This window comes from Dermacentor albipictus, unplaced genomic scaffold, assembly GCF_038994185.2.
Source record: "Dermacentor albipictus isolate Rhodes 1998 colony unplaced genomic scaffold, USDA_Dalb.pri_finalv2 scaffold_22, whole genome shotgun sequence".
Taxonomy (NCBI): domain Eukaryota; kingdom Metazoa; phylum Arthropoda; class Arachnida; order Ixodida; family Ixodidae; genus Dermacentor; species Dermacentor albipictus.
Window position 1 is genome coordinate 1,818,429 of NW_027225576.1, and position 12,582 is coordinate 1,831,010.

A 12,582-nucleotide genomic window follows, 5' to 3' on the forward strand; every position below is an offset into this window, starting at 1 on the left:
GTTCTTCGTCACCGCCGCCGGGAAACTAGCATCCGCGGCCAATAGAGGTGAGGTCGCCGGACGGTCTTTGCCAGAAATTCCTCTGCCTGTTGTGGTGCTCAAAAACAAAGTGAATGTCTCGATTGACTGAATACCGACCATGGCGTTAGTTGATACTGGAGCGACTGTGTCTGTGATGAGTCTCGCTTTCAAGAACCGTCTAGGCCACAAAGTTATGTTTTCTCGGAACGACGGTATTACCTTTCGTGGAGTAGGCGGCGAGTGGCTTCATCCCCTTGGTGTTTGTGCTGTGAGTGTTTTGTTGGCTGGGAAAGTGTTTGTGTCGGAATTCCTTGTTCTTTCTCGTTGTTCGCACGACGTTATTCTTGGTATCGATTTTCTTGAACAGTGCGGCGCTTCCGTGGACTGTGGTTGTGGCGAAATCTCATTGAACAAGTTAGTTATATCAGCACATTCCGAGCAAAGCTTGGGTGGTGAAGACGGGGACACAGACACACTCAGTATTCTTGATGAAGTGATTGCACCATCGTGGTGCCTGACGCCCGTTCGTGTGTCTACAACTACTGTTAATGCTGATTGTGTTGACCTTGTAGTTAGGCCTCTCCGCGTAAACTGTGCTAAAAAAAATATACTCATGCCCTGCTCTGTCGTGTGCATGACAAGAGGAGTCGCCACATTGTGGGCGCTGAACTGTTCCGCCTCGCCGGTTCTCCTTCCTCGCGGTATGAAAATCGCTCTTTTCGATTAAGCCGCATGTAGCTCAATAGCGGCACTAACTACGGACGTCTCTACAGCTTGCTCTCCTTGCGATAATCGCCATTCTGAAGAGCTAATGCTTGGCATGATCAGCAAGGCTCTCAGTACATCGGAACGGCAAGCACTGGTACAAGTCCTTGCCATGCATGAGGCTGCATTCGACTTCACGCATGGAGATGCTCCCATTCATTTACCGTCGTCCCGCGCTCGCCACAGAATAGACACCGGCTCAGCACACCCCATCCGCCAGAAGCCCTACCGAGTGTCATCGTCCGAGCGCAAAGTTATTGCCGAGCAAGTCAAGGAGATGATGAACAAAGGTGTCGTTCAAGAGTCATCTAGTCTATGGGCAGCCCCAGTAATCCTGGTCCGAAAAAAAGATGGCTCCTGGAGATTCTGCGTGGATTACAGACATCTAAACGCAGTGACGAAGAAGGATGTCTATCCACTACCGCGAATCGATGACGTCATTGATTGCTGATACGCTGCTTCTTACTTCTCAACACTTGACTTGCGATCGCGGTATTGGCAAATACCTACGGACCCTGCCGACTAGGAAAAGACCGCTTTCGTGACTCCAGATGGCCTATTCGAATTTAATGTTATGCCTTTTGGCCTTTGCAATGCTCCTGCCACCTTTGAAAGATTCATGGACACAGTACTACGTGGTCTAAAGTGGGAGATATGCATGTGTTACCTCGATGATGTTGTAATCTTTGGCCGCACGTTTGAAGAACATAACGAACGCCTCAGCCTCGTTCTTGACTCCATAGAGAAAGCTGGACTATAGATACTATAGATATAGCTGCTATATAGATATAGCTATAGGGACTATAGATATAGCTGCTGCCCGGTAATCGTGATGCAGAACGGGAGCTCTCTCCGTTCTGCTTGTAGAAGCTACGTTTTAGCGTTTAGATTAAGTTATCTGCATTAAGGGAACAGCAAAACCGTTCAAGGATGCCGGCACTAATCCAACGACCAAAGATGAGCCTGCAGATGTGGGCGGCTTTGAAGAGCCACATCATGCGCGAACGGGAAAGGAAAAAGCAAGAGCAAGAAGCTGACGGAGCAATCGAGCGGCTGCGTCGAGAACAGGAACTGAAGCGCAAACAGGATGCCATGACGTTGGAGGAGATAAAAGATCAGGTCACGCAGTCGGAGAAGAAGCTCAAAGAGCTGAAGGACGAGAAGCATCAGCTTTTCATGCAACTCAAGAAAGTACTCCACGAAGATGACACTCGTCGCCGTGCGCTAGACAAAGAGGCCAGCGAAGTGGCCGCAGCCCAAGCTGCTGCAGCCAGTCAGGCCTACGCTAACCGCCAGGCTCTCGGCATCGTGGGCGGAGCAGGCCAAGCCCAGCCGCTCTACATCCAAAGCCTAGGCCGCACACCTGTCCTGTACAAGATGACAAGCCCGCAATCTGGCAATACCATCAGGACCCACTCAAGCTCGCTGAGGCGGCCTCACTCACCTTCGCCGCCCCTTTCGTCACACTCCCAGACTGGTTACCAGGCTCCCCAGTTTACGTACAAGGCACAGGTCACTGCACATGGCTCCAAGCTTGTCCCGTATCCGACAGTCGTAACATCAGGAGCACAACAAACTCCAGTCTACCATGCGGCTCACCACATCCTTTCGGGCGGCGAGACAAGCGCGTCGCCTATCTACAATGCAACCACATATGCACCGCAGTTCACCACCCATTCCTCAACAGCAACGGAACTTGCCTTGAAACAGCATGGAGTTGTAACCCCAACCTCGGCTTCATCATCACAGGGGCAAGGTTACACACACATCTCACGGCAGGCTTTCCAAAAGCATCTGGAACACGGCAACAGCAAGGGAGCTGCATCGTCATCTACCCAGCACCTCCACCACAACTGTTACGAAGAGTTGCGAACAAATGGTTTTATTTACAGGCGATGGATGATGATCGCAGCGTGATAGCAGCGCAGCTCGGCCTCTCCAACTCTTCGTCTTCTTCGTCTTCCCTTCCCTTCTTTTCTATTGCCCGTGCCTTTCGTATCCGTTACAATATGTTATGTGCAAAAAATGAAGCCTTGTATAGTGTACATTGTTTAGCATGGAACTTGTTTCTTCAGAAACGCTTCAATATTATGAACTGTTTATTGTGTGTGTGCCTGAGCCACAGACACGCGCTAAGATAAGCGCTATGCTTTCATTTCTTTGAACCAGTTTTCACACAAGTCATGTGACCATTCTGTCTGTATGTATTTCATGACGGTACATTAACCCCTTACTGCATGAATTTTTTTTTTCGCGTGAAAGAATTTCAGTAGCCTTGACTTGTAACACAAACACCCAAGCTAAACTTAGTTTTTAAAAATTACGAGCGGTTTAGATTTATTACAGCTTTTTCTTCGCGTATCACATATGATACACCATGCAGTTAGGAGTAATATTTTTGGACGTGGAAAAAAACAGGATACGAAGAGAAAAAAGAAGCGGCATTGAAAAACTAATAGAAAATTGGTGAAATAACATTTATTGCACAAAGGTGTTGCAGCTTTCCTCAAATGTCATCGCTAAAGCAAGGGTGAGTATATCATTTGCTTGCATGCTTAGTACACCTTGCCCTCCTAGTGAAACGATGCGAAGCAGTTTCTCTCCCTGTTGAAACAGAGGGCCGCATTGCACTTTTTGCATGATACATTTGTGAGGTGGTTGCAAGAGGGCAGCCTGCAGCGCACTCGCTTGTCAAGCCAATGCGGCATGTGGTCCATTTTATCGAGGCGAACATCAGCAGTTGGCAGTGGCGCCAGCGTCGTCCTCTTCTTTGCTTGAATGAGTGACTCGATTTCAGTACTGGGTCTCCCTGCGCGCTTCCTTTCATGTAACTTCCCTGCCCTGCAGAGTCCTTCTGCGACAGAAGACTTGAACTCAAGCAGGGGAGTCTTGGCACTTTTTTGCCTTCGCCAGAGTAGCCAGGCATTCACCACAGTGAGATCCATCAGGTGAAAAAATATACGGTGATACCATTTCTTTGATCGAATCTTGATTCGGTAATAGCCTAGCATCGAGTCAAGGAGGTCTACACCACCCATATGTGTGTTATACATCAACACAACATTTGGGCAGAGAACCATTTTGTGCGCTTTTTCTTTTGCGAAGTACCGTTTTACTTCGCCCGCTGGTTCACTACCGGCGAACGTGGAAAGCAATGTGACGGTTTTATTGTCGTGCCACGCTACTGCAGACAGCTTGGTTCCTGACACTTCGCATACCCTTTCTTCATATGTTCCTCTCTCTTTCTTTTTTGTTTCTTTCGGGAGCGTGCAGCCAGGTAGACGGTTTCGCCGCACAGTGCCAAGGCAGTGAATCCCTTCATTCTCTAAAAATACTTGCAGAGGAATAGAAGTAAACCAGTTGTCAAAAAACAACTGGTGACTATTTTGCCTGGTAATGGTGCGAGACAACCTGACGACAACATTGCTGCTTGCGCCTAGGTCAGGCTCACCTGGTAGCTGCTTGTTTTCCGCGGCGCCACTGAAGACCTCAAAATCATAGCAGAAACCCGACACCCCACTCAGAGCAAAAACTTTATATCCCCAGCGGTGTGGTTTCTTCGGATTGTATTGCTTCAGGGAGCTTCGCCCCTTGAACGGAACAATTTGCTCGTCGATGCACAGTTTCTCTTCTCGCGGAATTATCTTCAGCTGCTCAAGCAATTTGTTCAAGAGGGGTCTGACCTTGTGCAGCTTGTCGTGGCCAATTTCTGCAGGGGCAACAAAAGTCTCATTATTATTGAAGTGAAGGAACCGTTTTAGTTCTTCCCAGCGGTTGAGGCACATCACGTCTGCAACCTTGTGATGTCCGATGCTGGAGCTCCAGTAGTCTCGGGTGCTTGGCAGCTGAATGATTGACATGTAAAGAGCCATTCCGACGAACCTTTCGAGTTCCTCTACGCTCACCGTAAGAGGCTTTTCAGGACGACACTGAACCGAGTAGCGCAACGATTCCTCGCGAATCATCTTGAACACTTCAACGGGACAGAGGAATTTGAAAAACTGGAAGGGAGTGTCTAGGTCCTCGATAGTCGATGGCATCACGGTGCTCCCAGTGAACTCAATTTCCTTTGGGTCTCTTTCAAGGCATGTGTTCGTCCACTTTGGTGTACATTTCGCAGGTCCTTTCTTGCCTCTAGAAGTCGATGTTGAAGGAGGTGCTTTATCTTCACTATCATCCTCGCTTTCAGACGACTCCTCTGCTAGCGCAGATGGAGCCCGGCATGGCAGCAGTTCCTGCCCATCGTCGTCCGAGAGCTCGCTATCGCTGCTCCTGTCACCATCACCGGGAATGGGCCGAACTCCCCGTCTTGTTCCACCGTAAAAAGTGCCGACATCCATTGCCTAGGACAAAAAAAGGATACTTCACTTTCCAGCAACAAGAAAGCACACAAAAATGCTCCATTACATTGCAAATGTAAGTTTTCTGTGATGACGACACCGACGTGCTTCTGAAGAAAAAAATTACCCCCAACTGCATAGTGTATCATATGTGATACGGGTCTAAATGTAGTCCTCGCGGTGCATTGCAAAGGTGTCGGGCGTTCAAATTGTCACAAGAGGAAGACAACAAGCCATATAACGCGCTAATAATTTTTTTGAAAGGATAGCATATGTCAACAGCACGAAAAAAATTCATTCACTTACCTGTTCGAAGCTTTGAGAACGCGACAATGCGTCCACGTGTTGTGGCATACAAATGGGATTCAAGATAGCTTCGGAAGAAGGAGCCACTGCGGGTGTAGTTGCCAGATAGGATATAAGATCAAGCAAAATGTGGCAGAACGATTTTTGTTTCACTCTCTCTCCGTGAGAAAAAAAAGTTTGGTGCGTATCATATATGATACGATATGCGATAAGGGGTTAAAAGGGGATCACTCTTGGTCATGGGACGAGGAGCGTCTGTCTGACTGTCTGACATGGTGTCAGAAGTGGCTATCTCAAAGCTGGCTGCGATGTAGCGCTGCAGCAGCCCGTCAAGAAGCGAACGAGCGCCTGCTTCCACAAGAGCAAGTCCTCCCGGTGACAATCGTCAAGCAACGCTTCAGCATGGCAGGAATCAAGCCTCCTAGGCCTTTCGACTTCCAGAACGCTGCGGACTGGCCCGCCTGGATGGACGAATTCGACGACTACAGATTCGCATCCGGACTACATGAGAAACCAGACGAAGTACAAGTAAGGACTCTTCTCTATACAATGGGCAGAAAGTCACGGGAGATTCTTCGGTCGCTAAACGTCAAAGACGAAGAAATGGAGGATTTCGACCTCGTAAAGTCAAAATTTACGGGCTATTTCGTCCATACCAAGAACACAGTCTACGAGAGTGCTCGCTTCAATCTACGCCGCCAACAGCTGGGGGAAACAGTAGACCAGTTTGCAACCGAGCTTAACAGGCTAGCAGACAGATGCGAGTTCAAAGAAATGAAGGAACGCCTAATAAGAGACCGCTTCGTAGTAGGACTACGAGACCACCTTCTCTCGGAAGAGCTACAGATGGATCCTAATCTCACGCTGAGCACCGCTTTGGCAAAAGCGCGTACAAGCGAAACGGTAAAGAAACAGCAAGCCGAGCTAGAAGAGCACGAGGGCACTATCCCAGAAGCTTGCGTCGCCGCAGTAAAGCCAGAGAAAAACCCTGGAAAGAGCAAAAAGTTTACACGCGGTCTCAAGCCAGCTTATCGTGAAAAGTCCTGCAGTTTCTGCGCCGGACCATTTCATCCAAGAAACAGTTGTCCAGCGAAACAAGAAAGATGCAGGTTTTGCCGAACGTTGGGCCACTTCGAAAAGGCGTGCCGAAAAAAGAGACGAGCAGACGGGAATCTTGACGACATTGCCGAAGCTGATAAATTTCTTGGCACGGTCGAGCGATCTGCGAACACACCATCTGAGCACTTCGTCACGGTACTGATAAACGATCATAAGCTCCACATGAAAGTAGATACGGGAGCCGAAGTAACAGTCGTCGGGCAAAATTTTCCTTTACTTCCGCGTTCTCTGGACACAGCAGGTGATCTTAAAGGACCGAACAGTGCAAGCATTCGTACGATAGGAAAGTTTGACGCTGAAGTAGCTTGGAAAGACAACCGTTCGAAGCAGACCATCTACGTTGTGCATAACTTGCGCACACCCTTGTTGGGACTACCAGCTATCAAAGCCCTTGGAATCGTTCGCTTCCTAGATGACTTAGCAACTGCTGACGACATCGTAAGCAGGTATCCTAAGGTATTCCAAGGCACGGGTTCCATATCTAGAGAACATACCATACGTCTCGTTCCGAATGCAACACCGTACGCTCTTTCTACACCCAGACGGATTCCTATTCCCATGAAGGAAAAAGTCAAGCAAGAACTGGACAGGCTAGAGAGAGAAGGAATGATACAAAAGTTCGAGGAACCGACAGAATGGTGCGCTCCTATTGTACCCGTAATGAAGCCGTCTGGAGCAGTAAGGATATGCGTCGACTTAACTCAATTGAACCAATTTGTCAGACGCGAGCGTCATCAGCTACCAACGGTAGAGCAAGTTATGGGAAGCTTCCAGGAAGCCAAGGTCTTTTCTAAACTGGACGCGAATTCTGGATTCTACCAGATAAAACTTTCCGAGGAGTGTCAAAAGGTCACTACTTTTATAACGCCGTATGGGCGGTACTGCTACCGCAGGTTGCCGTTCGGTATCACATCCGCACCAGAAATTTTTCAAAGAAAGTTCTCGCAGGTCATCGAAGGCCTAGACGGCGTACTGAACTACATGGACGACATTCTGGTGTACGGCAAGAACAAATTGGAACATGACAACCGCCTTCGTAACGTGCTCGACCGACTGGAACAAACAGGAGTAACCCTTAACAAGGAAAAATGTTGTTTCGCTGTTGACCAAGTAGCATTTCTGGGCATGATCTTTGACGCCAATGGTGTGCGCCCAGATCCTGAGAAGATCAGAGCAATCAAGGAGTTGCCTCGACCCCAAAACGTCGCTGAGGTTCGTTCCTTATTAGGCATGATGAACCACCTCGCAAGGTTTCTTCGTGATGCTGCGTCTATATCTGCGCCTTTAGGCAGCCTCCTCAACAAAGACAGCGACTGGTGTTGGGGAACTCAACAAGAGGAAGCTTTTGAGAAGATCAAGACTACTCTCAGCTCTAACAGATGCCTGGCAAGGTACAACCCCATGTATTCGACAATCGTTTCGGCGGACGCGTCTTCGCAAGGACTTGGCGCTGTACTGCTCCAGGATCAGCCAGCTGGCGAAAGACGTCCAATAGCATATGCCTCCAGATCGCTCACAAAAACAGAGCAGAGGTATTCACAAATAGAGAAGGAAGCGTTGGCTTTGACCTGGGCAGCAGAACGCTTCGACGAATTTCTGAGAGGTCTCACGTTTTTATTTGAGACAGACCACAAGCCCCTCCTTCCACTACTGGGTCGCGACCCTCTCGATTCTCTTCCACCAAGAATCCAAAGGTTCAGAATGCGTCTTATGCGGTACTCGTTCACGCTCACACACGTCCCTGGTAAAACCATCGCTACAGCGGACACTCTTTCTCGAGCCAGAGGGATGAACACGAGACTGTCTATCGGGGAATTGTCTGAAGCTGACGTCTCGGCTCACGTGGAAGGAGTCGTACTATGTGCGCTCTCAGATGACATGCTCGATTGCATACGCTCAGAGCAAGCAACGGATCCCGAGGGCGCATCGTTGCTCGAAGCTTGAATGCAAGGTTGGCCCGCAAAGGATCGGCTACCGCAAGTTCTCAAACCATTCTGGGCGCATCGTGGCAACATCACGGTTTGCAAGCAGTTGCTTCTAAAGGACGCCAGACTAGTAATCCCAAGATCTATGCGGAAAGAAATGCTTCAGAGAATCCACGAAGCGCATCAAGGTATTGCCCGCTGCCGCGCAAACGCCAAGGAATCAGTCTGGTGGCCGGGAATTAGCCAGGAAATTGCAACAACGGTAGCCAACTGCCAAATTTGTGCTGCAGAGCGCACCCAATTTTCCGAACCGATGATCCCATCTGAAACAACAGAGCTTCCATGGGAGAAAGTCGGAATTGATTTGTTTGAAATGAAAGGAGCTGTCTATCTTGTTGTTGTTGACTACCATTCCAGGTATCCTGAGCTGGCCCTACTGGATCAAGGAACATCGTCACAGGTGGTCATTCAGCACCTGAAAAGCATCTTCGCTAGGCATGGGATACCCAAAACGGTAATATCAGACAACGGACCACAGTTCGTCTCATCTGCTTTCATTGATTTCGCAAGAAAATACGGCTTCAAGCATGTCACGACGAGCCCTCGTTACCCACAAGCTAACGGGGAAGCTGAGCGCATGGTAGGGACTCTCAAAAGACTACTGAAGAAAGCGCCGGACCCATACATTGCCTTGCTGAATTATAGAAACACACCGCAACTGCAAATGAGCCGCCGCTTACGCTCACGAGTGCCATGCATGCCATCCGCTTTAAAACCGCGAGTGGTAACCGTTTCTTCAAAAAAGCAGGACGAAAAATGCAGACAGAAACAAAATATATATTTTGACAGACGTCATGCTGCGAGACCTCTTCCCAGTTTTTCCGCAGGCAACCAAGTATGGCTGAGAGACAGATGCGCCGAGGGCACAGTCCTTCGTCCTTCCTCAACACCAAGATCCTACTGGGTCCAGACTGCAGGGGGCACCGTACGCAGAAACAGACGCCATCTGTTCCTGCTCCCAAGCGGAGAAACCAGTCCCGTCCCGGCCGCACAGCCTCAACAAAGCACCCTGCCAACGGACACGACCGAGAACGCGGACATCGTGGCTAAGCAATCGTGCGACACCCAGGGAACCCTTCCACCGAACGAAACTTCGAGACCCGAGCAAAGAACTACGCGATACGGTCGCGTCGTACGAGCGCCGAAAAGACTCGGCATTGATGACTGATTTGCAAAGTGCTTTCTTTTCTTGGTAGGCACACAGTGCTTGTAAAACGGGGAAGATGTGACGTCATCCTGATACGTACTGTGTGTGTGCCTGAGCCACAGACACGCGCTAAGATAAGCGCTATGCTTTCATTTCTTTGAACCATTCTCACACACGTCATGTGACCATTCTGTCTGTATATATTTCATGACGGTACATTAAAAGGGATCATTCTTGGTCATAGGACGACGAGCGTCTGTCTGACTGTCTGACAGATGAGAGGTTGGATGGCGGGATGTGCTGCAGTGAGAGGATGACACTGTTATTTTGCTGCATGGAATGAATGCATAAGGCGGTTAGTTGCACTGTACGAGGAGCTTGTATTGCTGTTTTATGCATCCCACAAGCCGTACACTTGTAAGACCATTATGTAGAATGCAGGATACATCTGATGGCAGCGCCTCAATGAGTTTGTATTGTTGTGGTAGAGTGGAGTTGGTAAGTGCGATTCACATTTGGACGAACGTTGTTGCAAACGAAACAATAACATGAAATATAATTCTGTGCTAGCGCTCCTTTGATATGCAGGTCCCCCATATAACCAGACCTACTGGCAGAAATGTGCCAGATATGTTCAGCAACTTACATTGGCAAGTGTGGTCCTAGACGCACCTAGCGCAGTGAAATATTGCAATGCGGGTCTGTAAATGTGGCACCATAAAATTTCGTATTACACCTGCTACCTTAACCTGTGTACTTCTTAGGAGAACGCACTGATATCCGTACAACGAAAACATGTCACTAAACGTTCAAACTGACATTTCCAGAAGTACACCCACTACGACATGCGTAACATAACTGTGAGACTGCAACAGGGAGCAATGCAAGTTGGTTCTGTGTGAATGCTACAAATCGGACAAGGCAGACATGTAAGTGCATGACGTAACTTTACATAGGTTCTGCAAACCAAACGAACATAGCAGTGAACCCGCGTGAAGGACACACCGTATGTGAAGAGCTTTTTTCCCCCTCTTCTCACAGCAAACGGCCGCGATGGAGCGCATTGCTGGCTCGTTGGAACGACTCGGCGATCTCATGGGGCGGCAAGAGAGCCGATTACAACTGCTGCAGGGGCACTTGTCCCCACTGTCAACGCTTGCTGCGGCAGTGACAGTGTTCCTGCGGCAGCAGAACCAGCCGCAGCAGCCTCAATATTTTTTTCCCTTTCATTCCACCTGTGTCAGCAGGACCTGAAACAGGATGCCATTTATTTGTTACGCATAATTATTATTACTAGTCACTCAGACTACGCTGTTATGTATTTATTGATAACAACGTAGTCTATTGCATTGCATATTGTTTCTTTTCGTGTTGTGTCCCATGTTCCTTGCTTGTGTGTTCCTTGGTTCATGTATCACATGGAATAGGCCTGTACTGTTTGTAGTGCTGGAAACACACTTTAGCGTTGGTTCTTTATAGTAAAGTGCTTGGATGAGCCTTTTTGCTGCACAACAGCGGTGCGTGTACACAGATGTGCAACATATAAAACCGATGATGCCCTGACCAAAGACACGTTGGCTTCCGCTTTCAACATATGTGTACTGGGAAAGGACGAGGTCACTTACCAAAATGTTGCCTCCTGAGCTCACCTTGTTCTCATTATGCTCATTGAATTGAAAGTACATGTCTCGCGCTCACCCTGTTTTTGTCATGTATGTGTGACAGCATTACGAGATTTCCGTATAGGGGCATGCAGATTCGTAATGAATTGTAAATGCACAGACACGGGCCATATTCGCAGCAAAGGGGGCCTACGATGTTTCATGCCACGTAACGCTTCGTTTATTGCGTGGGCACATTTTTTGTGGAAGCACAGCAGTGGAAGAGTTTCGTGCTGCATAATAATGTCTTTCATACCGTGCGTAACGCTTGGTGTGTGTGTTTTTTTTTTCAGTGTACCCACTGCTCAATGACACTGCATTACTGCACAACAACAGCGTGTTATTGCTCAGCTGTCGATATGACTGTGCAATGTTTGTATCGCTGATAGACGTTGTTGTGCAGTGCGCCGCAGAAATGCAATTATTTCTTTGTGAATGGAATCAGTCTTCGCCTTACACGCGTGTGTGTAACATCCGCGCGGGGCGCTTTGGAGTCCTTCGTTGTACTTTGTAATTATTTCGTGACATTTTCATCCATTAGCGCACGCTATTACACACTGTACATACCGGTTTTAATCCTTGCATTTGTTATTTGCACTATGCATCAATGCGAACCACGGTGCCTATACTTGTGCAGCAGTGAACATGTATGCACACATATTCACATGTCGCATGAGCTAGCACTTTTGCTTGGGCAGCATTTTGAAGTGAGACGTTTGCTTGCCACATAAGTACACACATGCATGCAAGCAGTGGGGGTGGCAGGATAAAAGCAGCATAATGCCACCTTGATTGGCACCACCTCCCCGTAAACAGCACGGCGAGATGAGAGCATTCATACATAACCTTTGTGCCTTTCGCATGACCGATGGACGTTTCGGGTGGCATTAAGGACGTGTTAGCGTCTTGTTTTGCAATGACCGACAAACATCAAAATTTCCTTTTCTGCCCTGCTTGAACAGCGGTATCCCGTTGCATGCACGTATTCAGGGAGCGCCATGTCCATGTCTGTTTACATGAAGCTGCACCACCTCTGAACATGTTGACGATCGCTCTCCGTTAACACAGACTAATTAGGTTTCATTGCCAATGTCATGCATCTTGACCACTGTTGTGTCCCGTTCGCATAACACATATCATCATGAAACTCTAACCTTGTGTGATCCATATGCATCGACACTGTACTGTTTTGCAATGAACGGATGGTGGTCTCCGTCGTCAGGCAACGGTAACTGCAT

At 48.4% G+C, this 12,582-nt stretch overlaps 2 protein-coding genes across 2 annotated transcripts; one reads left to right on the plus strand and one right to left on the minus strand.

Moving 5' to 3' along the window:
• The first annotated feature begins 1,710 nt into the window (after nucleotides 1-1,710).
• LOC135915744 (uncharacterized) lies at nucleotides 1,711-2,703 on the plus strand. Its single transcript, XM_065448864.2, has one exon. It carries the CDS (start codon nucleotides 1,717-1,719, stop codon nucleotides 2,701-2,703), a length of 987 nt encoding a protein of 328 aa, XP_065304936.1. The 5' UTR covers nucleotides 1,711-1,716.
• A 349-nt stretch (nucleotides 2,704-3,052) lies between these two features.
• Nucleotides 3,053-5,126, minus strand: LOC135915743 (piggyBac transposable element-derived protein 4-like). The gene is made up of 2 exons (XM_065448863.1): nucleotides 4,238-5,126; nucleotides 3,053-3,060 (listed from the first exon to the last, which is right to left on the minus strand). Exons 1-2 carry the CDS (start codon nucleotides 5,124-5,126, stop codon nucleotides 3,053-3,055), a joined length of 897 nt encoding a protein of 298 aa, XP_065304935.1.
• Between the last annotated feature and the right edge of the window lie 7,456 nt (nucleotides 5,127-12,582).